This window comes from Heliangelus exortis, chromosome 11, assembly GCF_036169615.1.
Source record: "Heliangelus exortis chromosome 11, bHelExo1.hap1, whole genome shotgun sequence".
NCBI lineage: Eukaryota > Metazoa > Chordata > Aves > Apodiformes > Trochilidae > Heliangelus > Heliangelus exortis.
Genome location: NC_092432.1, coordinates 14,207,393 through 14,231,310, shown reverse-complemented (window position 1 = coordinate 14,231,310; position 23,918 = coordinate 14,207,393). Strand labels below are relative to the sequence as shown.

The following is a 23,918-nucleotide window of genomic DNA, read 5'->3' as shown; positions in this document are numbered from 1 at the left end:
ATCACTTTCAGGGGGTTTGAGGGGCTATTTTTCCCAGTATCTGTCCACAATTTCTGTGTCAACGTCACCTAAATGTGAGAGTGAGTGAAACAGGAAATCATTGGATGGTTTAGGCAGTTTTTTTCTTTCCCAGTGACGATTTTGCCTTATGTGCTGCCATCTCCTGGCTGGTAGAGAGGTTAGTCCAGGGGTGAAGAATAAAACCTTGAAGAAGAGAAAATGTAATCCATGTGACTCCCTTCCAGCCTATATTTTATATCATTTTATTCGAAATATTTTTAATAGAAGAAAAAGAAATGCTTAAAGCCACAGTGTGGTCAACTGAGACAGTTGGGTGATAGGAAAGCTACAGGAGGTATTTGACTGTTGTCTCCCTAATACAGCCTACTTCCCTACTTCCCTCATGCCAGAAGTCTCTTCTCCAGGAGTCCAACTCCAAAATCACAGCTGCAATTGGAAAAAAGAACAAAAGTAGCTATTTTTTACAAATATGGAAAGACTATTACTGAGCTGTTTTATGGAATCCCATTAGGTTGAATTATTGCAAATTTATTTTGCACTTAGAAATTATGCCAGGGCATTTTAAATACTGGCAAAAGTGAAGATCCTTCATATTAAAGCTGCAAAATCTTTAATTGCTAAAGGGTTCATTTTAACATGTCCTTGGCACACAGACTTTGGTGTTCTCTGTAAAGTTCTCAAAAAGAGTTAGAGGAAGAAGCTCTACTGAGACAGATCCATGGACTGAAGGTTCTTCTGGTGCTAGGAACACCACAAACCACTTTGTTGTGCCTAAAGGTGATGGCTAACATCCCTTGTGGGATGGAGAGCTGGGCTGCCCAAACCAGAAGGAGGTGGTTATTGATTTTTGTCATCAGTTGCTCAAGGAGAAAGAAGGTTGGACCTCGATGTAGGGTTGGAGCAAGGGAAATGCCTTTCTTTTTTAGAAGCCGTTAAAATACTTCTCCAGTTGTAGCTGGCTTGACAAGACTGGAGATTTTCAGCTGTAGGCAGGTAGAAATAAAGATGTAACAGGTGAAATATCTAACTTTTGTAGGAAAAACATGTTATTCAGCTGGCATTCCAAGAGGTGTCTTGCTTTTAAGCACTTTGTGCTTGGAATTGTTACAGACAGCGCAGCGATTCGCCTCCGGGGAAGGCCAAACGAAGCTGCACAAAACCATGTCTCAGGGGGAGATTGGGAAGCTGGTGGCCACACAGAAGAGCCTGGCTCCTGATGGGAGGTAGGAAACATGGCTGGAGGTGAGAGACGGGTCTCTCCTGTGTCCTTCTTGCTCTCCGCCTTGCTGAACCATCTTGGCTCCTTTGGAGCTCCACCAGCCAAAGATAGCACATGAGTTACTTGTCCCACATGACCATGGATATGCCCAATTAGACAAGGCCATCCTATTTACATTGCAATGAAGTTTTGACATCATGGGTGAGACATCCCCTTCCAAACAACTCAATTGCATGCATGAAACTTTAGTTTCTTGTCTTTCCTCAGGGAACACAGTCTGTTTTTTCGGGTAGAAGTTGTGTGGATTTAACTTCTCCTCAAATGAAAGTTGGGGAGACTTGGGGCAGTCTTGGGTAGAAGGACACTTTCATAATTAATGTTGCTCTCTTTCCACAATTTATTTTCAGGCCTCAGCGAGCCAAGATGAGATTTTGGGCAAAGGGAAAGCAGGGAGAGAAGAAGACCCCACGGGAGAAGCTTGCTACCCAGTCTGAGCTGCTAGAGCTGTATGCAGAGCCAGAAGCCCCCAGCAGGGAGGTGATTTCTGGCTTGCAGCTTGGTGAAGGTAAGGCTTAATGATACAGCCAGGTGTGGCCTACTATCTTGGAGCTTGGGTAAAGGTACAGAACTGAGGAAGATCGGTTTGTATGTAGAGTTTGGGTGTCTGTAAGTAGGAGAATCCTTCTACTCTGGTGTGGTCCAGCTGAGGCTGCTGTGGGAAAATGGATTGGGAAGATGCACAGGCTTAATGTCCTGGTTCATGTCCCTGGAAACGTCAGCCAGTAGGTTAGAAGGTGGGATCCAAAACAGATCTTCCATATTGCTTGTCCTCCTGGAAGCTGAATGGATGTGGACAGACAATTCCCCTCTTGATGGAGGGGAAAACCAAAGAAGAAATTACATTTAATCATCCTGCAAGTACCTACAAGTGCTTTTCTCCTCTGCAGGTTTATTCTGATGCCCATCTCCCTATTTTAGTGGCAGAACTGTTCTTCAATTTCTTTCCCCCTTTTTAATTATCACCCACAGAGTTGGGTCCTCACCACCTGACCCCTCCGCGAAGCCCTGAGCTGTCCGGTATCTACCGTCGGGAGTTTAAGGAGAACAAGGAGCCTTCTCCCAAAGTGAAACGCAAGCGCAGCGTCAAGATCAGCAACGTGGCCCTGGAGCCTGTGCAGTGGCAGAACGACTCACTGCAAATCATAACCAGCGCTAGTGACTTGAAGAGCATGGATGAGTTTCTCCTGAAAAAGGTAACTCTTCTCCTCACTGCCCCAACTAAATCATCAGATGGAGGTAATCAAGCCATAATTATCTTTGGGGTTGCAGTAGAAATGTTAATAATTCATCTAAGGGTGCAGGTTAGCAGGGTGCAGGTAATGCCTCAGGGCTGGTCTGGAGGAAAGACAGACACACTGTGTGTGCACCACATGGTTGTGCTGGCCGGGCACAGTAGTTTTGGTGCTTCCCTTGTTTTGAGTTGGCCCTGGTGGCATCAGAAATGTGTGGTGCAAGAGCTGAAAGCTGCAGGGAAGTGTTTGTGTTCTTAGGATGGAGTGCAGGAGAAACCACCTTGTAGTCACTGTGGGCTTGCGCATGGTGACGTGGCTGCTCATTGGTGCTGCTTCATCTCACTTCTCATGTGGGCACATAAATCCCTTTGCTTTCCCAGATGAATGAACTGGATAATGAGGACAGCAAGAAGGACACGCTGGTGGATGTTGTGTTCAAAAAAGCATTGAAGGAATTCCGACAAAACATCTTCAGCTTTTACTCCTCAGCATTGGCGGTAAGTGACTGGATGGTGGGTGAGAACTTCCATCTCCAGGAGAGACAAGATGTTCTGAGTAGTCCTGGTGGTGGAGACATTGCTGAGTTTTCCATTCCTGGTCTGCATATCCCAAATGAAAGATGTTCTTCCTTTGTATTCAGTCCCATGAGCTGTAAAGTTGGACTTTTTTTATTGCTCAAATTCCACCAAAAAGTTCCCAGAGCTGGCATTTAATATCCTCTTGCTCTATGCACCAGGAAGCCACCCTGCCAGAGGTCACAAACCAACTATTAAATGGTCCTTTTTTCCTTCTTTTAATCATACTTGGGCTTTCCCCGAGCGTTTGGAAGCTGGTCAGGCTGCAATGATTGTCTGAAGCAGAATGGACAGTCCAGGGTGTGCAAAAATCCCTTTTCTTTTTGCTTCTGTTTCCCTGAAAGGTGGATGATGGGAAAAGTATCCGCTACAAGGACCTTTACGCCTTATTCGAGCAGATTCTGGAGAAGACCATGAGGCTTGAACAGAGGGACTGGAGTGAATCTCCAGTTAAAGTCTGGGTCAATACCTTCAAAGTCTTCCTGGATGAATATATGATCGAGTACAAACCCTTGGACTACACTGCTGTGAAGGTAAGCAGCACTTTTCTTCAACCCCTTAGAGATTTGGGGTCATGCTCTCTGTAGTCACCTCTGCTGTCTTCTCCTCTGTTTTAAGCTGAGGAGGACAACACAAGCCTGCTAGAAAGCAAGGTGTGACTTGCTGGTTGTATTTCACTGGGCTTAGCAAAGCCCAGTGAAAAGAAAAAAACAACCCTTTGGAATGAGTTGAGATTTGGCCAATGTCAATGTGTAGATGTCTGCATGTCAAAGATGTAACCATCCATGGGCGGTGGGAAAGGCGGCTCCCAGGGATTCCTTTTTAGTTTTTTTGGAGGGTTTTTTCTATCTTTGAGGGCAAGTAGGAGAGAGCAATGCTCTCCTCGTCTCTTGACCTCTTCTCAGGTGACTGTTGACTGTGTTGCAGAAGAGGACAGGAGCAGTGGCTGTCCATGCAATTTTTAAAGCATAGTTTGCAGTGTGCCTTTTACAAATCTGAGCTCTTTGCTTTCTGCTCCTTATTGTCTGCAAGGACAATCATGGGGTCTCAGGCTGGGCTTTGGAGATGCTGTTTATTGTGCTTCTGGCTCTTCTGCTCCAAGTCCTCCCCAGGCTGCTCTCTTGGAAGGTTTTCTTCTGAGCAGGCGGAGCATCAGGTCTGGCTGCAGTGCTGTGCCATGTCCTCCTTGGGTGTCTTCCATGAGATGGGAGAGCTTTAGGTCACTGATACTGGACTTGGAGGCAGAGCAGCTCATCCCAACTCGGAGAGGAAGATGGGGACAATTGTCTGAGGGATTTCTGAGAAAGGGGTGGTCTGTAGGAGTTATCTATAGTGACATCTCCTCACTGGAGAATGTGGCTGGGAAGCAGTTGGCAGTTAGATACAAGACTTCTGTAGGCTTCACCTGGAGAAATTGCCTGAATACCCTTACACCTCTTTCTGTTACCAGGTGCCAAAAACAGAACGAAAAAAGAGAAGAAAAAAGGAAGCAGATGTGGTGAGTTGAGCACTAAAAAAATTAATGGACTTGTGACCAAGATCATGAGTGGTAATAGACCTGCTCATGATGGGTCTTCTACTCTGTGATCTGAACATCACACCCTAGTGAATGTGCAGGCATGAAGACACTTTCTAGAAGGCTGGATGAGGTGGATCGGGTTTGCTTGATGAAGGCTCACTGTAGGTTGTCCTCTGAAAACATGTCCCACATCAGTCAAGAGGTGATGTCAGGAGTTATTATGGAAGAACAGAGGGCAAAACCAAGTGTTGCTCTGGGTTTCTGCATAAATTTAAGGTGTGTGTTTTCCAGGGGTAGGAGATGACATCTCCTTTCTTCATAAAGGATGCGTTAGTACTAGGAAGGATGCAGATGCAGAGCAAAAATAGGGCTGTGGATGCATAGAAGACCTTCATAACATGGAGAGGCTGAGCAGCCAACCTCAGTTAAATGCAGTTCCCTTGCCAGCTCCATGTGTGGGGTTCTTCATGGGGTTATTAAGCTGCAAAGGAAACAAAAATAGCAAATAACAGATAAAAGTTGGCATCTGACTGTGTTCATTCATCTCCCTGTTTTGCAGCAAACTCTTCAACCATCTCTTTCTTCTGACCACGCCATCTTTCTCATTGCAGGTGGAAGAGCACAACGGTCACATTTTTAAGGCAACCCAGTACAGCATCCCCACCTACTGTGAATATTGTTCCTCCTTGATCTGGATAATGGACAGGGCTTCTGTTTGTAAATGTAAGTTCCCTCTCTTTGCCCTTTTTTCATGTGCTTGTGTCACAGTGATGAGTTTTGGGATGTTTCCTGCTGGTTTCTGCAACCCCACTTTTAAATAATTTGGGGGTTTTTTCATATTAGAAGAGCTTCAGGGACAGATCCTAAAGGTTTCTGAAGTCATCAAGTAAGTTCATCCCAACAGTCCTTCCTCATCATAGTGTGGTTGATTTTGTGGTTTTCTTTCCCAGAAGGTCCCGTGTTTATCCCAGAAAGTCCTATGGTCATCCCAGAAAGTCAAACCACATTTAAGAGTCACGGTAAAGGGAGGGTAGACAGTCAGATATAGAGAATGAGCCCTATGACTTTAACCCACAGGATTCCTGTGGGTCTTGTGCCCATGTTAAATTCATTTGACTTAGCCCATTTGATGTCTAGGCACATGAATTTTTTGAGAGCTCAGGACAGTAGAGGGGGCCAATTGAAAAGGTTTATCCATCATGCTGTTTTTTCCCATGTTTCTTTGCCTAAGTTGAAGGTATCAATCCTGAGGTATTTCAGGCTCATCCAGTGTGGGAAGAATACAGATGAGGGCTTGTTTCCAACCTCTTGGAGGGTTTCAGTGTCTGATAGCTCAGAGGAACTCATGGATTATTTTCAACTTCATCTATCAGGGGTTTTTCGTAATGTTTCAAGTACTTAAATAAGGGACCTTTAATATTAAAGGCTTCATTTTTTTTTAGTGGATCTAATATAGACTTGGCCCCTGGGAACAGCAAATTCAACATGCTTTTGACCTCCTGGTCCTGAGAGGAGCTACTTAATTCATATTAATACATATTCTCCAGTGATCTGACTTTTTGGATTATTGCATTCCCCTTTTTTCCATTGCAGTATGTAAATATGCTTGTCACAAGAAGTGCTGTCTTAAAACCACAACGAAGTGCTCCAAAAAGGTAAATGTCTCTTATTCCTTTTCTTCCATTAAATACCTTTCAGATAGCAAATCCCAGGCATATATGAAAAATATTTGCAGGCACAGAATCCAATACTACTCTGGCAATAACTCTCCTGCAAGAGGCCTCCATAATACACAGCCTCCATAAGCTGCAGGATTGCATTTTCCCAATAAATATTCTGAATATAGATTTGAATATATAGAAACTGGAATATATTTGCTTTGATACACTGTTTTTGCTGCCCTCTTTCCCTTGCTGGCAGTGTTTCTGCAAGAGGCGGTAACACCACATGGGAGTTTCTGCTCTACAGATGTGGGAAGTTCAATGAAATCTCCCAATTTGCTTTTTCCAGAGTAGCTCACAGATCCTTGGAGCTCTCTTGTTTTTTGGGGTTTCTCTGTACAAAGTGCTTGTGCTGTACCTAAGGAGGCAAGGTCAATGTAGCTTCCCACTTGCACAGTTGGAGGTCCTCTAAGAAGGCTCTGGCTTGTCTGTGCTTGGTGGGTTAGTGTTTTTAGGGTTCAGTGATGAGGAGCCACAAACCACCCATTATGCTTTGAGAAAGAGGTCTTTATTTTCTGGCAGTGGTTGATTTTGTAACCATTAGCACTGGCTCAGTCTAGATCCCTTTCTCCAGGTCTATGGTGAACTTGAGCAAAGTTCACTTGAACTTCTTTTCCCTAGTGAAAAAAAGTGTGGGAATCTTCCTCACGTTACCTATCAGTGCCTTTTTTTCATGCTTTTATCTGGCATCATGTTTGTTCACAGATATTTTGCAATCCCTGATGCTGTGAGTTAATCTGAGTACCCAAGACTCAGATTTACCTATTCTGCTTTGTATGTCCTCTTTGGGCAGTGAAATAATCCCTGGAGATGGTGCTAGAGGGACAGGAGGTAGGGGCCCACTGTGCCCAGCTGTGTTGGCTCTGCCAGGCTGAGGATATAACCACAGTGAGGTGGTTAAAGAAATAAAATTCAGATTTGTATGACTTCAGGTACATGTCCAGAGAAAGCTCTATAGCTTTTCAAGATGTACCTTGCTGGCTGTCCTGTCCTCCTTTGCTGATGACTTCATTAGACATCTAGGTTGCCTGGATCATCTGAAGAAGTTTTGAATAGTAATTGGATGTGAGCACTGTGCCAGCATTGCTTCCTGAAAGAATTTTAACCCTTTCTTTTTATTTTTTTCCTTTTCTCCCTCAGTATGACCCTGAGCTCTCCTCCCGGCAGTTTGGTGTGGAGCTCTCCCGCTTGACCAGTGAGGAGCGAGCGGTGCCGGTGCTGGTGGAGAAGCTCATCAACTACATTGAAATGCATGGGCTGTACACTGAGGGCATTTACAGAAAATCAGGGTCCACCAACAAGATCAAGGAGCTGCGGCAAGGACTTGATACAGGTAAAAGGATGGGAGAAAAAAGCACTCGGGGAGAAAAATCTCTGCAGCAGCAAGGTTGGCTGGAAGGAAGGTGGGATGCAAAACAGAGGACCACTCCTGTCTTCCCTGACTATGGGCTGTGAAAACACAAGCAATGCTTTCATGTCTCCAGCCCAAATCAGTTCTCCAGCCACTGACTTAAACCTTTTTGGGTGCAACACATTAAAAAAGTCCTTCTAGCTGGGGGTAAAACACCATCTTAGAAATCCTGGTCCACCTCAGGTTACTTGCCCTGGAAAATGCTTGTCTTAAGACATAGAACTGAAACTAGGCAGTGGATTTCTTGACACTGAACGCAGTGTCAAGAACCTTTTCTATCCTAGGGTAGCATCTACAGCTTCATATTGATCGAGGCCTCTTGTTTTTCTTCTTTCTCCTTGATCCACTGCCCAACACAGACATTGACAACGTCAGTTTAGATGACTACAACATCCATGTCATCGCCAGTGTGTTCAAGCAGTGGCTCCGTGATCTGCCCAACCCTCTCATGACCTTTGAGCTCTACGAAGAGTTTCTGCGGGCAATGGGTAAGGAGCCTCCTTCACGATGCCATTCCCTCAGCAAACCAAAACAGTGACCACTTCTAGTGCCTATTTACTCCCTGCTCCCAAATCACCTGGTTTTACCAAATCATTTTTGCCCGGTTTCAGAATCTGATTTTTTGGCAATAAGGGTTTTTAATGCAAAGCCACAGGAAATTCGGTCTTGCTTCCATTGGTGGCACAAGTTTGATTGTGGTTCAGCAGATTTCAGCCCATAATGCCTTTTAAGAAGTAAAGTCAGCTGGAATTGAGAAAGTATCATTTTAAATCTGAGGAGGAAGTAGAAGCTGCACCATAAATGCTGGTGCTTTCTCCACAGGCCTCCAGGAGAGGAAGGAGATGGTGAGGGGAGTGTATTCTGTCATCGATCAGCTCTCCCGCACCCATCTCAGCACCTTGGAGCGTCTCATCTTCCATCTGGTGAGGTACGTTGGCAGCTTCAGGCAGCAGGCAAGGGGTGGATAGTCAGACATCTCTTCATACAAAAGTAGCCAAGACCAGAAGCCAGTGGGCAAAGGAAAGGGAAGAGCTTTCAGGTCCATCATGTCTCTCAGGAGGTGGTTCCAGAGCTGTTTCTCCAGATGATGTTCATATTGATGAGCGACCTCCACAGCACTTTATTCCTAGTACCTGCAAGTCCTTGGGTCCTCTTGCCAGTGCAGGGACAGGTTGTTTCAGTAGAAAACACTGGTTCTTCTTCTGTCTTGGGGGGGACACCTGAGATGTCTTTAGGTTTGGCTTTCTCCATTGAGCAAAGATGAGGGCTGAGCACCGCACTTGCTAGCAGAGCGAGGTAGTGCTGTAGAAGTGTCATCTCCTCTATTCACCCTTGGCTATGTGGAAGAGTTGAAGTGGAGGTGCCTTCAGCTCTGACTTCTCTCTTAATCCCTATTTTTTTTCAGGATTGCTCTCCAAGAAGAGACCAACCGAATGTCAGCAAATGCCTTGGCCATTGTCTTTGCTCCCTGTATCCTCCGCTGCCCTGATACGACGGACCCACTGCAGAGCGTTCAGGACATCAGTAAAACAACCACGTAAGAACATGGTGCTGGGTGATCAGCTCCGTTAGCGTTGAACTCATGTCTTGATAACCCTAAATTAGAGGGGAATGGCTCAAGTATAGAGAGCTTTAGCGTGGAAAATATAAACATGTATTCAATGCATCTTCGTGAAGATGCTTCACATTATCTAAATCCCCGAGAGGCTGGTGAAGATGGATTTTTAAGTGTTGAACCATCCATGAGAGCATATCAACTTGTGCTCCTACCCAGCACATCTCAGCAGGAAGAGGTGGAGCTCATGCTGACATGGTTTTCTAGTTAATCCCATTTTTGGCAAGCAGATCTTTATTCTTACTTAATTTTATCCTTTTTTTATTTGAGGAGGTGAGCTTGTTTGGTCTGCAGCAATATTATGCTGCATTCTTTGATTTCCTTAAAGTGTGTGGCCTAATTGCAAAAATTTTAGAAGGAAAAAGTACAGCTCTTGCCCAGATTCAGATAGTCTGTCTCCTATTACAGATAGATAATAGAAATAGAAATAGAATAGAAAAATAGATAATGGAGACAATTACAAGAACAGAAACCATACAGTGAAGGGCTGGTCTTCTGAAAGAGGTGGGTTTACCTCCAAGACCAGAATGTCCTTAGACCTGCACCTGGTAGGAGCACTGGTCCTTCTATGGGATTCCTTTGCAGCTTTTCCCTTAGCCTTTTGCTGTAGCACATCCTCCCACTTTATTAGGTGGAAAGGTTTATTTTTTGCCCCGAACATGCTCCTGACAGCATTAAACAGCTCAGCTGAAGGAGCTTATTGCAGCACTACTATGTGCAAGTGAGTCTCAATTTGTAACTTGGAAGCAACCTGCCTCTTCCCAGGTTTGGAGTTCCTTGACCCTTCTTCAAAGGGAGGAATTTCTATGGTGAGATCTGTGGGGAGGTTTAATTTCTCTAGTCTGAGTTCCTTGATCCACCCTCTTTTTAGGGGGAATTTCTGCTACCCTTGTGTTTCCAGCTGGACCTTTCTCCTTCCTTCAGGGCAGATCTTCAGGCAAGACAGGGCCATCTCAGATCAAATAATTTCTCCCTCCCATTTTGTAATCTGTTGGTGTTTTGGGTTTTTTTCCCTTTAGTTGTGTAGAATTAATTGTCATCGAGCAGATGAACAAGTACAAGGCTCGTCTCAAGGACATCAACAGCCTGGAGTTTGCAGAGAACAAAGCCAAGAGCCGCCTCTCCTTGATCCGCAGATCCATGGTGAGATGCCAAAGCCACCTCTGTTCCCTTCTGTCCTTTCCTTGCCCTCAAATGCAACCCTACCTGATCTTTTCCTTCTTACTCCAGCCTCCCAAACCCCTTGCAACCTCCCACACAATCTCCCCTGGGTCAGATACCCTCAGCCCCATGGTGGTTCCTTGCCTTTGCAGGGAGTCATGCCAAAGCACAAGGAGATGGGAACGGTCCATGGAAACATGGTCGCTCCAGCTCAGACGCTCCCGATCAACGTTTTCACCTTCATTTGATCTTGTTTGGTGCTGGGTTGAGTCAAGCCTTTTCACTGACCGGCTCGATGTTGCCCCGTGGAGACCCAGACCATCCATTTCCGTACTCTTATCACATTATCTGAACCCAAAATGAGCTTCCCCAGAGGCTCTCCCTGCTTCTGCACCACCTTTTGGGAGCCTCAAACCCATATCATTGAGCTTCCACGCTTCCCGGGTGGCCAGCGGGCTGCGGATGCACGCTGCTCTTGGCTTGTTGGGCTGCGGGAGAGGGATGGACTTGACACAATGTGGTCATCCCAGGCTTGGATAAAGGTGCCAAGAGGCCCCTCTGCTTGGCCCTGCCTGCTGTGGTCCTCAGCGCCGTGTTGCTCCTGCTTTTTGGGGGATAAAACCCAAGTAGGAGCTGCCTGAGGTTGTGGGACTGGTACTGCAGAGCTGCCCCGCTCATCCCAGTTCAGGAAAAAACCCAGAAAAAATGAGCAGAAACGGGTTTCTTTTTGGAGGGGCGATAGCATGTGCACTCTAACCTTCTGCTTTCCTTTTCATCTCCTCTCCAATCCAGAAGCCCGTACTAATTGCGGTTAGATTTATGAGCATAACCCGCGGTTCAATCCCGGTATGTATCCACTGCAGCGCGCCCCACGCCAGCCCCTGCATCCCCCCCTTGTCTGTCACCACTGCTCATTCCAGCCTTGTCCCACCGGCCATTCTCTGTGACGTTTGCCCAGCCCAGCCCCAAGCAGATGATGCTCCTCAGGGCCACCATTTCTCCCACAGGTCCCCTGGGCACCAAGAGTTGGGGCCGGCCGGCGCTCAGCTATCCCTGCACGCAGCTCCTCAAAAAACCCACAACCCACACTTCCGGCCCCTTTTCCCTTTCCTACTATTTTTTTTCCTATTTTCTTTTTCCATCCTGTGCTTCTCTTTTCTTTGCTTTTCTGGACTCATCTCTTCCCTTTCCACCCCAACTTCTGCTTGGTCAAGGTGCATTTCAGCATCAAGTTGCTTTTGCAGCACTGTTGTATCTCCAAATGAGAGATAAATCCCCCAGGTCGAATGCTTTGGAGGTTATGAGGCATCCAAAGGTCTCCTCCACCTTGAGCTCAAGGTCAGGAGACACAGGTTTGAACTGGAAGAGGTTCAGCAATACCGGTATTCCCCAACTCCATCTCAGCTTGAGTTTGAGTTCCCAGCAAAACTGCAACAAGTGAAAAAAGCACCAGCAAGTTTTTGGGGATGCTTTTCCCTTCCTGCTGGGTTCAGCCCACAATGCTTCTGGAGATGAAGAGCAAAATCTAAGCTCTGTTCCCTCCTAACGCTGTTTCCCAAGCATGTCATTTTGTAGGGGCGTAAGTCCACGAGCTGGTGGGATCTTTGGGATCTCAGGGGTTTTGGCTAATAGGATTCTGAGTAGCTGTGCTTCAGCTCAGGAACCCACATGAGAAGGTGCCATCAGAAGAACACTGGGATAGGGGAGCAGCTTGGCTGTCAGAGAAAGGTCTCCAAGGTGTGATGTTAAGAGATGACAGGGGTAAAATGGAGAAAATCCCCAGCAAGAAAGGAGGCTTCTTTAACCTGCAAACCTCCTCCAGGCACGTGGGGAGTCAGAGAGGCCCAGGGATGTCCCACTGGCAGGGTTTAAATAGTCCTATGGGGAGAAAAGCTGCATTGCAACAAGCTTTTCAACAGGGAGATGCAGGTGTTGGGAATTCAGGCTGGTTGACACCACCTAAGTCGTGGTTGGTTCAGGATCTTGAATTTAGAAGATGTGATGTGTCTGGTTAAGATAGAAGCTTTCTAATGTCCATGGTGTCCCTCATGCCCCAAAATCCATTTTTTTCTTTGACTTTGTGGAGCAGATCTGTAGAGCTGGGTCTCAAAATGTTTATGGTTCTCATGTATGTGAGATCAGCTTGTGGGCAGTGTGATGAGGTGAGAGTTACTGTTGGCCAAAGGTGTTGGTGGAGCCCCTTGTGATGCTCAGGAAGTATCAAGGACAGGGGAGAGAAGGATGCAAGATGTGATCTAATGATAAAGCTGGAGTTCAAATCAAAGCCCAGATGGTTCTCCCACACAGAGCCAACACATTCTCCTGGCAGCTCAGACTTCCCATTGCACAGGCTTTGTGGAAACCCATTCTGCTGCTAGCAGGGCTTGCTGTGAAGTCTCAGTTGCAGTTGGTCCATCAGCTGGTCCCTCAGCACCATCTTCACCACCTCATCCTCATCACTTCCATCCTCACACTCTCCCATGTGTTGAGTCCCTCTGGTACCTCTCAGCCTGGGGTGAGATTTTTGGAGGGTCCTGGGTATGACCACCACTGGTGCACTGAGGACTGATGGCCAGGGCCGTTGTCTTCATTCCTTGGGAGAGCAGTGTGCAACCACCCAAGATGGTTGCAGAATCACCTTGGCTGGTGGTGGTGACACTGTTGTCTCTCTCCAGGGCAAAGGACGTGTGCGACGTGGTGCCTTCCCCAGCCCGACGTCTCCCGTCGCTGCGCGCCTGCCCTCGGTGACCGATGTCCCTGAGGAGACCATGAGCAGTGAGGAAGCCATGGAGATGGAGGTGACAGACCAGCAGCAAGCGGCCATGCAGCAGGAGGAGAAGGTTCTGACTGAGCAGATTGAGAGCCTGCAGAAGGAAAAGTGAGTCTAGGGGCTCAAGGCATTATGGTTGTTATCTGACATCATATGGTTGATGTGCCACTTCTAGGGGGAGGTGGAGGATTCCATCCCTCCATGATCTCTTGATGCATGCTCATCCATTCTCCTGCCCACCTTTGTGGCATCTTGGGTCAATGAGACTGGGTCACTTTTTGGCAGGGAGGAGCTGACATTTGAGATGTTGACACTGGAGCCCCGTGCCTCTGACGACGAAACCCTTGAGTCCGAAGCCTCCATCGGCACCGCTGACAGCTCTGAAAATTTGACCTTTGACTCTGAAGGAGCCATCTCTGACCGTTCAGGTAAATCCAGATGTTCTTGGGGTTGGCATGGAATGGGTTGGGTTGGAAGGGACCTTCAAAGATCATCTAGTACAACGTCTCTGCAATGACCAGGGACACCTTCTAGTCAAGCAGGTTGTTCAGGTTTTTTGATAGCTTGACAGGGTTTTTCCTGCACACTCTTGACATGTAGCACTTGAAAAGGGACGTTAGGGGTTAAAACACATGGACCTGGGGAGGTGGGTGGTAGCACCCAAGATTTGATGGGGAGGCAGGTGCTCCTCCAGCACTGTTGTGTCATACTGGGTGATGCTACCTCCAACGAGATGCCGAGAACATCATCTTGGCTCCATGGTGCCTGTCCCCTTAGGGCAGCGCCGAGACACTGGTTGGTTTTGGGTTGTTAATCCTCTGGTGGACTTTCTCTCTCTCCTCACAGAGAGAAGTGTAGCACTTACCTCCCTGCGCCCTGCCAAGGCGGAGGGGCCGAGCCGGCTGCGAAGGCACCCCAGGATGCGGCTGGACACGGCAGACCCAGCTGAGGCCTCCATCTCCTCTTCTTCCCAATCATCCACCTCCTGCTTGCCCCATCTGCCCCGGAAGCGCTTCCAGATGTACTCCAAATCACCTTTCTACCGAGCAGGGGTAACTGGAGAGCCCCCTGAAACCCGGGCAAGCCCCGAGGCCTTCATGGGACCTCTGCGTTATGCCGAGGACCGGCCTCAGTTCACCACCCGTGGGACCTTCAACCCAGAGAAGGGCAAACAGAAACTGAAGAGCGGGAAAAGTTCCTCTCCCAAAACCAAAGAGCCCCCAGATGGGGGGCCAGGGGGAGGACGCAAGAGGAACCCCGAGGCTGACTGCGCCGCTGCCCAACCCCTTGTCCTCCTGGGAAGCAATGAGTTCATGGTTTGAGACCGTACACCTCCTTGTTAGCACCAGAACAATGAGTTCTTCATTAAGAAGGGCCAATGGGGAACGGTTCGAATGGTGGCCTTAATGGTTTGGGGGGTTTGAGACCTTTGGGGGGGTTGGACTGGGGGTAGGGGAGGGGGCACTGGCCGGCTCCTGAGCCCTTCTCCTCAAAGCATCCAGTGTCTGGGAGCGTTCTGCTCAAAGTCCTGGTGCTGACTCATCCTCGGGAGGAGAAAACCGAGCCTAAAATTCCCAGCAGAGCATCCAGCTCTGCTTCCGCCCTCCGCGCTTTACCCACCTCATCCACGCCAACGCCTAGCGCATGGAAAAGCGTTAAAGTCTGCCAAAAATCACCTTTTTTTTAATTATTATTTTATTTTTTAATGTGACCTAACCACCTTTCCTCTTTTTTTGGTTTTTTTTTTTTTTTTTTTTTTTGAGACGATCAGTATTAAATAATAATAATAATAATAATCAAGGACTACTTGAAGCTATATTTGTTTATAAGATGGTTACTGGAGTTTGTTGTACATAGATATATTTTTATTATTTTTTGTTAAATATTGTTCCTCAGACAGGACTTTTTTTTTGTTTATTGTTTCGGGGGGGGTTTTGTTTGGTTGGTTTTTTTATTATTATTTTTTGGCCAGGGAGGAGAGAAGTGATGGGCTGAGCCGTCCTGCCGGTGTTACTGCTGGGTCACCATCCATCACTTTCCACTATAACACTGAGTTTTATTTGGAACAAGGAATCCCTGGAGGTGTAATTAGCATGATTTAAAAGCAATGCCTGTGATAGGACTAATTAGAAATCCTAGCTAATGACTCAGCTCTTCTTAATCCCTTCCGTGTCGTCGTCATCTGTCATCGTCACCAGTGGTGGGTACTTAAAACCCTCTGGAAAGGCAAAATAAGGAGCCCTGGGATACTAATTATTTAGATGAATTATTTAATAATAATTAATTAGATGAATAAAGGCTGGATCCGTCCTTTCTGGTGGTCTGGGTGTGAAAGGCTGAGGCTCATCCTCTCCCACAATGCCACCAAAAAGGGGGAAAACACAAAAAAATTGAAAAATTGCATTTCCCTGGGTATTTTGTTTTGCCAGGCATCCTTGCATCCCTGGGCTTGGCTGACCAACTTGTCCAACCTCACTCCCCCTGCCCAAACAAGTGATTATTTTGAGCAATACTTTATTTATTGGGAGGTTTCTTTGGGTTGGGGGGTGGGGGTTTTTGGTTTTTTGTGGATTTTCTTTCTTTATATTTGGTGTTTTTTTGTGAAAAAAAAAAAGTTAAATTTTTAATTTTTTTCAGTGGGGAAAGCAATGGATGCTGCAAGGTGAGCAGGGGTGTGGAATCAGCATCCGCCTTTGCACTGCATCCCCGGAGCAGAGCCAGACCAAGTCAGTCACCCCCCACCCAGAGGGGAAATGGGGTTTTACATCCCCGGAGGGGAAAAGAAGGATTTGGGGATTGAGCAGGGATTCACTGGGAAGGTGAGAGCCCCAAACCCCTGGAAATAGCAGGAGCTCCAAACCAGCCAGTTTAGAGCCTCCAGTATTCCCCACCAGTATTCCCCTGAGAGCAGCCCCCAAGTAGATAGATAGATAGATATATATGTATGGCTGTTTCTTTTGAGAGAAATATATATATATTTCCCTTATATATATATATATATATATACATGTTCTATATATATATAAAGAAAATATATTGAATATATGTTCTATATATAAAGAAAATCTCTAGAAAAAGTACATATGCTCTGTATAAGTTAGAACAGACATAAAAGAATACATAAAGAAATGTTTCTTTATATATTTTATTTCTTTTATATATTATGTATAAAGAAATATGTATGCCATATATAGGAAACATATATACTTCTTTATGTATATGTGTTTGTATATTATATATAAAGAAATATATATGAAGGATATATACTATATATAAAGAATATAATTCTTTATATTTTATCAATGTATATGTAAATAAATGTATAAAAGAAATATATATAAAGAATATTTCTTTATGTATATATTTTATCTATTTATAAGGAAATATATGTAAAAAACTATATATATAAAGAATATCTATTTCTTTATATATTTTTGTGTGTGTATAAAGAAATATATATTGCTTTATATATATATTTTATAGAGAGAAGATATTTCTCTCTATATAAAGAAATATATATACATACCATATATAATGTTTGTATATTTTAAATATATTTCTTTATATATAAAAATGTATAGAATATGCATAGAAAATATATTTCTTTATATATAGAATATAGTTGTGTGTGTATATATAAAGAAAAAAATATATAAAAGAAATATATATATATATATATCTATACTTGTATTGATAAAATCCGGGCAGGGAGGGGCTGAGCTAACAGGCAGTGCTGGACCCCTCAGAACTGGGGCGTCCCAGAGTCCCTGGCATCTCCCACTGCTAATTTCCTTGGCAAAGGGCTGAATTTGGGGGCAAAAAAAGGGTTTTTTCTGGAGTGGTGTGAATGTACTACTGGCAAGGAGCAGCGGCTGGTAATTGTTACTGTTGTTATTATTATTATTATTATATTTTTTTTAAGTAATTTATAATTATGCTGCCTGTAAATTAAACCCAAGTCTGTACATGAGCGATGAATCTTCCCAGGTGTCATGCTGGGGAGGGTTCAAAACCGGGGAAAAACATGAAATAAAAGTGTAATTCTGCAGAGTTCTGCCAACTGTTCTGATGCCCAGGGTAGGAGGGGGCCTGCTCCTTGCACCCCAAGGTTCTGCTGGGTCCTGTGGGCAGTTTCCATCTGCCACCAGCCCATGGTTGCAGGGAGGGGATTTGGGGGATTTTTCTTTTCCCAATCCAACACCCCCCCAAAAAACCTTCTCTGCCTCCCATCTTTTCACAGCATTTAATTTAATTCAGATCGTTTATGTTCGGATCATTTAATTCAGATTGTTTAGTTCAGATTAATTAATTAATTCAGATAAATCCAGATAAATTCTATTCAGGATTTTTTATAATGCAGATTGTTTATAATTTTTTCACCCAGATTGTTACTTTTTATTTTATGTTTAGATACATTCTGATCAGATTCTGTTTAATTATATTCTGCTACTTTATTCTCAATTTATTTGAATTCAGATAATTTTGGATTACTTCTCTTAATTTTATTTATATTCAGATTATCTCTTTTCAGATTGCTTCTATTCAGATTTTTTTCCCATTCAGATGTTTTGTATCTGTTTATTTACAGACTATTATAGATTATTCCCTTAAATGTTATTTTTATTCAGATATTTCCAGTCAGGTTATTTATATTTATCTTATTTATATTCAGATAGATTTTTTTCAATCTATTTACATTCAGATTGTTTCAGGTTATGGCTATTCTTCTTTATATTCAGATTGTTTAACTCAGATTATTTATTTTCAGATTTCTTCTATTCAGATTGTTTCTACTCAGTTTTTGGTGGGTTTTTTTTTTGGATGGTTGTTTTTTGGTTTTATTATTCTTTTTCATGTTATTGGAGATCATTTTGTTTCTGCCCAGATTATTTAAATCAGAATACTTTTATTCAAGTTATTTATTTTCATTTTATTTATATTCCCATTATTTCAATTAATCTTATTTATATTCTGATTGTTTAATTCAGATTATTTATAATTAGTTTACTTATATTCAGGTAATTTTTTCTATTTATTTATATTATTGGCTTTTGTATTATTTGTGTTGATTATTGATATTTAACTGGTGTGTGTTGCCCCCAGTGCCCATCCTGGTTAGGGGACCCAGAGTCACAGCGCACGGAGCCCAGCTGCAAAAGCCTCTTTATTTGGAGTATAAAAAGGGGAGGGAGACACCCTGGCCAGTGTCACTCCTGGGCTGACATCACCCTTGGGATGGCATCAACCTTGGCCACTGTCACTCCTGAGCTGGCATCATCCCCAGGCTGGTGTCACCCTGGGTGCTGGTGGGTCCCCATGGGTGCTGGTGCCACAGCCAGGGCACCTTGGCTGAGTCCATGGGTTCCTCCAGCCTGGGTTTAGGACAGTGGCACCCATCAAAGCATCCAAAGAGGTGCTTCTGGTGCATCTGGCATCTGCTTGGGGACATTCCTCTGCTGCCAGCTGTCAACAGGGAGGCTGGTCCCACATGCCAGCTGCCAGCAGCATCCCATGGTCCTGGCCACCACCCTGGAGATGGGACCCCAGGGATCTTCATGCCCTGCAGCAACCCAAGGTGAGGAGACACAGGGGTGACAGGGTGTCAGCACTGGGTGACAAACAACATGACATCAGGGTGTGTGGTGGGGTCAGTTCTTGAACATGTCACACAGCAGCTTCTCCATGGGGGTGTTGCCGATGGTTCGGCGGAAGAAGAGCAGCTCCACGCGCTCAGAGGAGATGAAACGCAGAGCCGGGAGGAGCAGCAGCAGCTTCCCAAACCTGGAGGACAGAGCAGTGGCCATGAGTGGGTATCCCCACCCTTGGTGTCACACGTGAAGTTGTGGGATGGCGGTACCTGACAGGCTGCCCAGGGTAGTGAGAACGGTTGTGTTGGCCCAGCATCACCTGTGACTGGTCCTGCAGGTTCTCCACCTGCTCAGGGTCCTTCAAGCCTCGGGTCTCTGCAGGGACAAGGGGGTGACAGAGTGGGGTAGGGACAGAGGGATGACCAGTGGTGGATGATGGTGGGTCCCTCACCTGGTTTGAAGAGCACCACGGCCTTCATGCAGGCAAATTCAGTGGGATCAACAGCCAAAGCCTTGAAACGGCCAAGAGTCTCCTGCAGTGCCCGGATGTCCAGGCTGGCTGGCAGCAGCTTGCCAGGGACTGGCTCAGGGACGGCCAGCAGCGGGCAGCTCTCCAGGGGCATAGACCACTGGATGGCACAGAGCAGGAACAGCTCGCTCCAAGCTTCCTCCAGCAGGATCACCTGAGGTGAGCAGGGGGGAGGCCCAAAAACCCCTGTCACCCTGAAGCCTCCAGCACCTGAAGCCACCAGAGTTGGGGAGCAGACCTTAAGACCCTACGGTGAGTGTTGTGGGGATGCTCCAGCCATCCCCATACCATTTGTTGTCTACAGGTTTTGTGATCCCTAATGCCCCTAGGGAGGCCCCCAGCCCCACCTGGTCACGAAAGGGTAGGTTGGAGAAGACAGGCAGGTTTTTTGCCCATTTCACAGCCATGAAGAGGAGACGTGCTGAGGTCTCATAAATGTTTTCAGGGCCGGCTGCTGGGTACGGTGCCACCTGGTACTCGCTGGCTGCTCGCTCTGGCTCACTGCCTGTCACATCCACTGTCTCATCGGCTGCTGGGACAGAAGGGGATGCTGGTGGTCAGCCCACTGTAAGGACATCCTGCTGCCTGTCCCCACCCCATCTGTGGCCACCTACCATCCTCAGGCTCCAGCTTGGCGCAGGTCTCAGCAGTCATCAGGCTCGCCATAAAGCGATGGTTGGTGGGTGGTGTGGGTGCTCGGGGACCAGGGGTGGTGGTGACTGTGGCACCAGGACCACGAGGAGCCGGGCAGGGGCTCGGGGGAACCTCACGAGTGGTGGCCACGTGCTCAGGAGGCAGCTCAGCATCCAGTTCGATGCTGTCCAGCCGTACCTGGGCCGTGCTGCGGGGCTGGCGCTCGTTCTGCACAGCTGCGGGGACAAGGTGGCATCAGCATTGGCTACTCTGTTGTGACCCCTGCCACCATGCATCCCCTACCCATCTCACCATCTTTGTTCATGCCAGCTTGGAGGCACTTCTTCAGGCGGCAGGCCTGGCACTGGTTGCGATGTGCCTTGTCCACCGGGCACAGCCCTGTCCCTGCCTGGCACCTGTAGGGAGAGGTGGCACTGGCTACAGCACCTGGGGTGGCTCCTGTCTGTGGGGCAGCCTGTCCTGGGACATGGTGTGTGCCACCACCATAGGTGCCATGTCCTGGGGCAGCTGTCCCTGTTGAGCATCGTGTCTGCCACCCGGTGTCCCCAGTGGGTGCCCTGTCCCCTCCATGGCTGCACTGGGATTACCCAGCCTTGATGAGTTCTGGCACCATGGGTGCCCTGGACTTGCCCCATTGGGTGCCTGTTCTCCAGTTGCTACCTTGATAGGTGACACATCCCCCTGATCTCTGTCCCCTGGGCATCCAATCTCTGGATCCCAGCCCTGCTAGCTGTCCATACCATGGGTCCCTATCCCACCGGGTGCCATCCCCTGATTCCTTTCCCTGTTGTGTCCATCTCTTGGATTCTTACCCCTCTGGGTCCCTGCCCCATGGGGGCTCCCCCAGCCTTGTCCCCACCTGTAGATGAGCTTCCTGCGGACACTGCGCTTGAAGAAGCCGCTGCAGCCATTGCAGGCGTAGATGCCGTAGTGCTTCCCGCTGCTGGTGTCCCCGCACACCTTGCACAGCAGCACGGGGCTCAGCGCCTTGCCAGGGGCCGGGCTTAGCCCTGTGGGAGTGAGGCCACCATATTTGGGGTGACTCAGGACACCCCCTATGTCCTTCATCCCTCCCACCAATCCCCCCCCAGCATGCTGGTGATGGAGGGGTTTCCAATTCCACTGGCCCAGCCCAGGGACATGGATGGGAAAACCCAGAAAGACTCTGGGAATTGAGTGTGTGGTTCAGCATCTCCCTGCACCCCTTTTTAGAAGGGAATGAAATGCTGTCCCTTGGGATTGGGACACCAGGTGTCCCAGTGAGAGATGACAGGTATCCCAGAGGGGGGTCACAACTAGGGACTGGAGGTGGCCTGGAGAAGGGCCACAGGTGGGAACACAGGATATCTCAGCAGGGAGCAGCGGGCATTCCAGAGAAGGGCAGGGGACTGGGGGCAGCCAGGAGAGAGTTGTGGCTGGGAACTGCAGGCATCCTGCAGAAGGCACCACAGTCAGGACCTGAGGATCTCGGAGAAGGACCTTGATGGGGACCATGGGCATCATGAGTTAGTGCTGCAGACATCCTGGCCCAGAGAGGGATCACAATGGAGATCCTCAACAATTTGGAGAAGGGTGATAGCTGAGGACCCCAGGCATCCAGGAAAAGGACTCTGCTGGGGATCCCCACTATCCTGGTACTACAAGGAGGACCCTGGGCATCTTGGAGAAGGACGGAGATGGGGACTCCGGCTACCCTGGAGAAGGTCTGTGATGGGCACCCCCAATCATCCTGGAGAAGAATTGTGATGGAGACCCAGGGTATCTTGGAGAAGGACCATGACGGCTACACTGGCCATCCTGAAGAAAAACCCCACCAGTGCCCGCGGTCCCGCCATGTCGCACCCACGCGAGCAGAACACCTCTTACCCGTGGGGCTATCACCCAGCCCAGTGCTCACCACCGACCCGGCTGGTGACACAGCCATCCCGGACCCGATGCTCTTCACCTCTCCCTCCACCGTGGTGAGCTCTCCAGGCTCTGGCGAGGTGGCTGGTGGGTGCTCCAATTCTGTGGAGGTGGTCAGCAGGTGCTCCAGGTTTTGGTGAAGTGGTCGGTGGGTGCTCCTGGCTCTGTGGGCTCTGTGGAGGTGCTGGTGGATGCCCCGGCAACAATGTGGGCAGCAGGCTCCTGCCTTGCTCTCTTCAAGGCAGCTTAGCTGCAGGCGCTGTGTAAGCAGCCGCCTCTTTGTCACCCTCTTAATCTTTAGTGTCTGTGTGGGGACAGAGGGGGACAGGAGGGAGGGGGGGATCAATCAGCCACACGATGAAGAATTAAAAAGGTGCTGAGCCCCAGCCCTGTAACCCTAAACCCTGTGACACTCAAGCCACCCCCACCCCCCTCCACATGCCACCACACAGGTGTCACCCTGCCACCACCTGTGTGTGTCTGTGTCCCTGGCACTGCGAGGCTGAGATTGTGGCTGAGGTGGGCAATAGGGCTTGGGACAGGGACCCCCGTATGTGTCCACCCCCACCTTAGGACCCACCAGGCCCCATAAGAGCATAAGCCCTTCGCTAAGGCGGTTAGAGGGGAATAACGAAAAGTGGTAATTAAGGGGGTAATTTCCCTGCCCACAAGTAATTAATTACCAGCCCTGATGGCAAAACCCCACCCCACATCCCCAACGCCTCTGTTTCCCCTCTCAGGGCTGCTGATGTGGCACTGGGTGGAGGCCAGGTGGCCCCTGGGGTTACGCAACCATCACTAAACCCTCGCTGTGACAGGGCAGCAGAATTTGGGATTTGAGGGCTTTAGCCACTAAACCCCCCCTGCCCAGCTCCGGGGGGTGGCACTGGCGGGTGGCCACCATCACCCAGCCTGCACTGCCCCCAGGGATGGGCCGGGGGTCTGCAGCCTGCTGTGTCCCCCTGAGGGGGGTGCTGCTGTGGGTAGCCCTGGGGGTCCCCCATTTGTCACCTCTGCCTGCTGGGGGGCTCCATCATCCTGCATCCTCTTGCCATCCTCCTCTGCCTGCCCTATTGCTGTATTATCCCACATGCTGCAGGGCTCCATCACCCTGCCTGCACCATGGCTCTACCACCCTGCCTGCAGCATATCTCCACCATCCCATCTGCCCACAGTGGGATTCCAACCTTCCCTGCCTGCAGTCTATCTCCACCATCCTCCCTGCCGGCAGCATGCTCCATCCTTGACCACAGCATGGCTCTACCACCTTGCCTGCAGCCCCCGACCCCCCCTGGGACCCCCATCCTGACCCAGATCCCTGACAGCCACCATCTGCAGCCGCCCTGTTCCCTCGGCAGCATTATGACGCTGGGCTAATGCGGTGAGACCAAGCTGTCACCTCGCCCTGCCTCTCCCTTGCCTGCTGCTGAGGTGCCTCCAGCAGCTTCAGCAGAGCTTCACCCGTGGGTCAACCCACTGCCATCCCCTGGCTCCCGCTGCGGGGGCTCTGGCAGCCCCATCATCCCTGGTGCCAGCCCAGCCATGGGTGCCACCGGGACCCACAGTGACACATGCTGAGTTGGCTAATTTGCCTGTCCTCTCCTGGCCGTCGGGTAAGAGGCCGCTCCAGAGCAGGGATTTGGGAGCAGGATTAGCCAGGCCAACCATCTGCTGCTGGCCGATCACCACCACGCCCAGGAAAGCCAATAATTCCAAAAATATGGTTTCCCACCTCGTTTCTCTGTTCCCTCTGGCAGGGTGCTGTCCCCAAAGGTGCCCTGTCCCCCCTGCTGGGGCGACCATCCCACGAGCACCCAATCCAGGCACGGGGAGGCGCAGCCAGGGCCATTGTGGGGAGCTCTGGAGCGGGCCCGAGGCCGTGGCTGTGGGGCGGGGGTGGGGGTTTGGGAGCAAACGTTAAAGCCCATGGCGGGGCCG

At 48.3% G+C, this 23,918-nt stretch overlaps 2 protein-coding genes across 9 annotated transcripts in view; one reads left to right on the top strand and one right to left on the bottom strand.

The window, feature by feature from the left end:
- MYO9A (myosin IXA) overlaps window positions 1-17,354 on the top strand; it is a 173,142-nt gene extending 155,788 nt beyond the window's left edge. For 6 of the 7 annotated variants that reach the window (XM_071754800.1, XM_071754798.1, XM_071754797.1 and 3 more), the window contains 17 exons: window positions 1,132-1,244; window positions 1,648-1,805; window positions 2,270-2,493; window positions 2,913-3,029; window positions 3,452-3,640; window positions 4,558-4,605; window positions 5,238-5,349; window positions 6,220-6,281; window positions 7,488-7,680; window positions 8,118-8,246; window positions 8,581-8,686; window positions 9,164-9,295; window positions 10,393-10,516; window positions 11,327-11,380; window positions 13,210-13,412; window positions 13,590-13,732; window positions 14,151-17,354. In XM_071754800.1, the coding sequence (XP_071610901.1) occupies window positions 1,132-1,244; window positions 1,648-1,805; window positions 2,270-2,493; window positions 2,913-3,029; window positions 3,452-3,640; window positions 4,558-4,605; window positions 5,238-5,349; window positions 6,220-6,281; window positions 7,488-7,680; window positions 8,118-8,246; window positions 8,581-8,686; window positions 9,164-9,295; window positions 10,393-10,516; window positions 11,327-11,380; window positions 13,210-13,412; window positions 13,590-13,732; window positions 14,151-14,626 (2,583 nt within the window). In that variant the 3' untranslated portion in view covers window positions 14,627-17,354. The remainder of the gene's footprint in view (window positions 1-1,131; window positions 1,245-1,647; window positions 1,806-2,269; window positions 2,494-2,912; window positions 3,030-3,451; window positions 3,641-4,557; window positions 4,606-5,237; window positions 5,350-6,219; window positions 6,282-7,487; window positions 7,681-8,117; window positions 8,247-8,580; window positions 8,687-9,163; window positions 9,296-10,392; window positions 10,517-11,326; window positions 11,381-13,209; window positions 13,413-13,589; window positions 13,733-14,150) is intronic. The other variant, XM_071754796.1, reaches the window with a different exon arrangement.
- Window positions 17,355-18,844: 1,490 nt separating this feature from the next.
- Window positions 18,845-22,255, bottom strand: NR2E3 (nuclear receptor subfamily 2 group E member 3). Of its 2 annotated transcripts, XM_071754792.1 has the most exons (8): window positions 21,942-22,255; window positions 20,935-21,085; window positions 20,367-20,470; window positions 20,036-20,290; window positions 19,769-19,950; window positions 19,344-19,575; window positions 19,162-19,267; window positions 18,845-19,085 (listed from the first exon to the last, which is right to left on the bottom strand). In XM_071754792.1, the coding sequence occupies exons 1-8, from the start codon at window positions 21,997-21,999 to the stop codon at window positions 18,953-18,955; spliced, it is 1,221 nt and encodes a 406-aa protein (XP_071610893.1). In that variant the 5' UTR covers window positions 22,000-22,255; the 3' UTR covers window positions 18,845-18,952. The 2 variants fall into 2 exon arrangements, with proteins under 2 accessions (XP_071610893.1, XP_071610892.1); XM_071754791.1 differs by lacking the exon at window positions 21,942-22,255 and having other exon boundaries at window positions 20,935-21,317.
- Between the last annotated feature and the right edge of the window lie 1,663 nt (window positions 22,256-23,918).

Excerpts from the sequence above, each read along its gene's own strand:
- NR2E3 (XM_071754792.1), bottom strand. The coding sequence starts at position 21,999 with ATGGCTGTGTCACCAGCCGGGTCGGTGGTGAGCACTGGGCTGGGTGAT. Across the intron at positions 19,951-20,035 it reads CAAGCTGGAGCCTGAGGATG|CCGATGAGACAGTGGATGTG; the intron begins GTAGGTGGCCAC and ends CTGTCCCAGCAG. Across the intron at positions 19,576-19,768 it reads ACCTACCCTTTCGTGACCAG|GTGATCCTGCTGGAGGAAGC; the intron begins GTGGGGCTGGGG and ends TGCTCACCTCAG.